Here is a 5,360-nt window from a genome sequence, read left to right as displayed (position 1 = left end):
GAAGAGTTGGCATATTTTACAAATAGTGGAAAAGAGTGATATTTATCCTACTTCAATTCGTTTACTTCAATTCGTTTCAATTGGTTTAGTTAGTTGATTCAAATTTTTAATTTAAATTAAAATTAATTTTATGTGAAAAGTTTTTTTATAATAAAAAAAATTAAATGTAATTTTTAAAAAAAATATAAAAATTAAAAATTTAAATTGATAAAATAAACGAGTATCAACCGACCCTTAGATTTTATCTCTCTTTTTCTTTTAACGTTAAAACATAGAACCTTTTATTCAATAGAAAAAGGCAATAATTGTTGTTATTTGTCCATATGACACTTAAACAATAATGCAAGTGGATTACCGAAAAGTAAGCAATAACAATTCCAAATTTTCAACTGTTTTTTATTCCATCATGTTTTTCACAAATAACAAATGACAACAAAAAAAAAAAAAGAAAAAAATCATGCCTTACACGAAACAATTCGAAAAGCTCTAAAGTATAGTCTTGACATAATAAATCACCACGCTATTATATTATCCTACGCAAGGTTAAGCGTGAGCTCGGACTTATTTTCTTGACCAATCACATCCAGAAACAGCGGATCAACGGTCACATGGCTGTCCACGTGGACCTTAAACTTGTGGTCCCACCACAGGACCCTCGCCGTGCCGCCAATATCCACGGCGGCGTCGAGCAACATCTCTCTCTTGGCCACATCGGAGAAGAACCGAGCCGCGTGGTGAGCCAGCCGGAGGCCGTCAAGCCGAGCCGGAAGCCGCAAAAGCTGGCACGACCTCGGCGGCTGGGAGCCGGCTTGGACGTCGGCCGAGCCGAGGAGCTCGCCCTGGTAGAAGATCGACATCGTGGTGGAGGAGTAATGGATGGGCGAGATGTTTGGGTTGGTGACGTGGACGGTCAGGATGAGCTCGGCGTCGAGGACTGGGAGGTTGAGCTTGAAGGAGGTGAGGTTGATGGAAATGAGGTGGAAAGTGGGGTCCTTTGGCTTGGCCCCGATCAGAGCCGTCGCCGCCACCGCCGAAGCTGCGCCGATAAGAGCCGAGCTCCAGCTCCATTTTACCTTTTTGCCCATCGGGTTTGACGGGATTTACTTTGCCTTCTTCAGTGGTTGAGTACTTGAGTTGCAGTCCTGCAGAGGGAGAAAAGTGGAGGGGATTTTTTGAGTTGCGAAATGATGAAGAAGATTGGGTTGGTGGAGATACGAAATGACTGGAATACCCATGGAGTTTAGGCGTTTTGGGTTCTGGAGTTGTGAGGGTGGTTTTGGTAATTCAGTGCTTGTGTTCACCAAGGAGGAGTGGACTGTGGACAGACGGGGACTTGAGAACACGTGTGGCAAATGTCTGAAATCCACCGAAATCGTCTGGACTTTAGTCGCAAAAGGTTCTTTAAATTTAGGGGTTATTTGGGCCGTTCATTTCGTCGATTCGAGTTTAGAATTTAAGTTTTGTTACAGTAAAATGTTCTCACAAATAATCACATCTAATTTTTTTACTACAGTAAAAAGTTCTCACATAAAATCACATCTTAACTCGAATTAAAAACTCGAATCAGCAAATTAAACGGGAAATTTATACCCGATTCGAATCATGATTCATGATTTGTTATAATATTTTTTTTATAAAAAATATACATAAATTAAAAATAATTTTAATCTCATGATTATAATCCATAAACTAAACGTCTCCTTATTGAAATAAAAAACTCTATATTTTGTTTTTTTTTTTTTGTTTTTGGTTTTTAGAAGCCTTTAATTTGGTCCTTTCCTTTCTAATTGATTGGTTAGGAAATTATTTGGGTTGGGTAGTTAAAAAATCTTCACACCATTGAATTTTATTTTAATTTTAGTTTTTACTTGAGAAATTGTAATCAATAACCTTATTTTCAATCTTTATGGTAATAAATAATATGTTTACTATATTTACTGTAATTTTAATTTTAGCAGAAAAGTCGTTTTAAAATAAAAATTTTTATTAACTAATAAAATTAAAATAAAATATCTAAAATAAAACACTATAAAATCTTGACAAATATATATGTAGTACGAATTTTTAATGGTAGGATTTTATGGTATAAATTAGAATTTGTGATAGTATACTTCATAATCTACGTATTTATTAAAATATAATTATGGAATAAGTTAGAAATTATCGAGTAAATTCCGTATTTGTCAAATTTGGTCATGGGTCATATGAATCAAATCACGAATAATTTATTTAGGGTAAATACAACGAATCTTAATTTAATTTTCTAATTTTTTCTATATTTTTACAATATATTTTCATTTCGTAGAAAAATATTGTTTACCTCCTTCTACATTCTTAAATTTTTCATGATAATCATTTAAGATTCAAAATTTAATTGTAATAATATGATAATTTTTTACATATCATCATATAATTATTTTTATTTATGTATTTTAATATCCTTTTATTTTTTATTTTACTATAAAAACAATCATCTTATTTTCCTCTAAAATAACAACCATATATCCTATAAGTATATAAAAAGTGTGAAAACAGTAGGCGTCAATTGACCTGTCGCTTTTTTTTGTTATTTTTTTTCCCTCTCATTTTATAAGTCCGTTTAATTTGTTGATTTGAGTTTTTAATTTAAGTTAAAATATAACTTTATGTGAGAGTTTTTTACTGTAATAAAAAAATTAAATGTGATTATTTCTGAAATTTTTTTACTGTAACAAAACTTAAATACTAAATTTAAATTAGTAAAATAAACAAAGTATATATTCCCGTATGACATGTGTGCCAAATTGGACAGTGGTTGCTGCTTGGAATGCCACGTTTGAGTGCTTGACTTTAGTCAAATTATAAATCGCATTATCTTTAATGTAAATAACGAAACTGCCATCCATAGTGTTGCTCATAATCCCAAGTTTGATTTTTTTAAATGACACACGTTTAATTAATTTAATCCTTATTATTTTATTTAATATATAAATATATTAATCTAATCCTTATTCTTTTAATCTAATCCTTATTCTTTTACTTAATAGATCTCTTGTCTTTCATTTGTTTTAATCTTTATTTTTTGTTCGTTTGTCTATTGGTTTTTTAAGCCTCAATTATCATTATGTAATTTATATAAGAATTTTTTTACCAAAAACAAATATATTCGATTTCGTACTTTTACTTTTTTATTTTCACTTGTATTTCTTTACTTCTAGGTGAATATTATTAGTAGATGATAACATTTTTATATATAGAAGGATATAAATGGGCAATATTTTTTCTTAATTTTAAAAATATCTTATGTGAATCATATTTGAGGCTCCGTTTATTTTGCTTATTCGAGTTTTGCTACAGGAAAAAGCTCTCACAAACAATCACATTTAATTTTTCTGTTACAGTAAAAATCTCTCACATAAAATCACATTTTAACTCGAATTAAAAATTTGAATCAGCTAACTAAACGAACCCTGAGTATATTCAAAGAGAGCGGGAATAAAGTAAGAAGATAGATTGAAGAGCAGTTAATGCAGTGAAAGTATAACAAAATAATAAAAGAGATAATAGAAAGAGGGATTGAGCAGAATAGAAAAAATATATAAAACGATAGTGTTGAAAATTTTGATTTATATAAATTTTTATATTTTTGAGAAATATATTAATTGTTAATTCAGAGTTTTAGCCTTCCATTGGGGAGAGGGACAAAATATTAAATTAAACTTTGTAAAATTTTATCATTTTTTTAGCTAATAAATTACTAAAGTATAATAATAATAAAAATTATATAACTAATCAAACATTACATACAATGCAACATAAATGCTTCTATGTCATTTAAAAACAAAAGGCACGTGCTTTTGCACATGCCTCCCCTTACCAGTCTAATAAAAAGAATAAAAAATAAGAAGAAAAGGTGTGTCGAGAAAACTTTTGCCCAGTCTAAAATTAAGAGGTCTAACTTTTTTTAGATTAATTATAAAAATTCTCCTCAAATTATTTTGCAACAATTTACTTTCTGAATATGTATTTGTAATATCGTTCCCTTCATCTATCTTATTGTTAACAAATTTGTCCTTTCTTTTACTTTGAATGACTGAAAGTACGACATAAGTGGATTATGACACATAAACTGAGAGTATTATCGTAAAATTTATTGTAGAGTCTCTGTTGTGTTTAAAGAAAATTGAATGATTCGTTATTAAAGAATAATTAAGGTCCCGTTCATTTCACTGATTTGAGTTTAAAATTCGAGTTTTATTACAGTAAAAAACTCTAAAAAATAGTAACATCTAACTTCTAAAAATGAAAGAATCTTAGGAACATTCTTCCAAGGCCCAATGGTTCCTTTGTTTTCCAAAGCATCTGAAAGGAAGCCCGATGTCTCCATAGATGTTGTCGCCCAACTATATATAGAAACACTCGTGGATTGAATTCCATTATTGTATAAGTGGCTGTTTAGTATAAGGATTTTAAATTTGGAATCATGATTTCAGATTTAAATTAGTGTTTGTTTACAAAAAAATAAAAAAGTGATTTTAATTTGACTCACTCAGAATTAGTATTTGGTTTGGATGATTCTGATTCAAGGGTTGAACCCTTATGTGATGTTTTAAACCATGAATTATCCCTGATTCTAAAATCACCCACCCCATTAATTTTAGATGGTTCAAATCTATGATTCTGGTTCTGGTTTCAGAACCATGATTTGTATCTAAAATCATGAATTATGGTTCTGATTTCAAAATCAAAACTAAAATCACCCTGGTTTAAACCCTCGTACCAAACGAACCTTAAGTATTTCATAATCGACTAGATAGCACACACCCCATAAAGTTTTCCTCTTTTATCGATGGTGGGGAACGATCGATGTTAGCAGGGAGAGCTCGCAACATCATTAAAGGAAGAGGAATATGATGATTTTGTTTGGTTTTATTTTTTTATTATACTAACCCAAAAATGATATATTCTAACTATAAATGGGTAGAAAAGTAATCATGCATCAAATTATTTTACAATTATATTATTTGTGCGACATGTGTTATTTTTTTTTTATTTTGAAAAGGAATTTCGCTTTATTAAGAGATACCAATCATATCAGCACTTACATAAGTAGCAATACAATTGGGAAAATCTTCAAGCCAAAAACAATTTTCAGATAACAAAAAGGTAAACTGTAATACTATGGGTGCGTTTGGAACTCGTTCGAAAATTGTTTTGTTTTCTGTATGAAAATGAAAATGAAAACGTTTTCATTTCCATTTTGGAATTATTTTTGAAAATGCGTTTAGTAGTTTTATTCTGACATTATTTTCAGTTTTAAAAAAACTGAAACTGCGTTTAGTGGTTTAATTTTTAAAAACATATAATAATATATTAAATAA

At 29.9% G+C, this 5,360-nt stretch overlaps 1 protein-coding gene across 1 annotated transcript; it reads right to left on the bottom strand.

Moving 5' to 3' along the window:
- Positions 1-404: 404 nt before the first annotated feature.
- LOC21405142 lies at positions 405-1,371 on the bottom strand. The gene has a single exon (XM_010091506.2). It carries the CDS (start codon positions 1,083-1,085, stop codon positions 534-536), a length of 552 nt encoding a protein of 183 aa, XP_010089808.1. The 5' UTR covers positions 1,086-1,371; the 3' UTR covers positions 405-533.
- Between the last annotated feature and the right edge of the window lie 3,989 nt (positions 1,372-5,360).

This window comes from Morus notabilis, unplaced genomic scaffold, assembly GCF_000414095.1.
Source record: "Morus notabilis unplaced genomic scaffold, ASM41409v2 Scaffold825, whole genome shotgun sequence".
Classification (NCBI taxonomy): Eukaryota; Viridiplantae; Streptophyta; class Magnoliopsida; order Rosales; family Moraceae; genus Morus; species Morus notabilis.
Note: the sequence above shows the minus strand (reverse complement) of the source record. Positions and strands in the feature narration are given on the sequence as shown.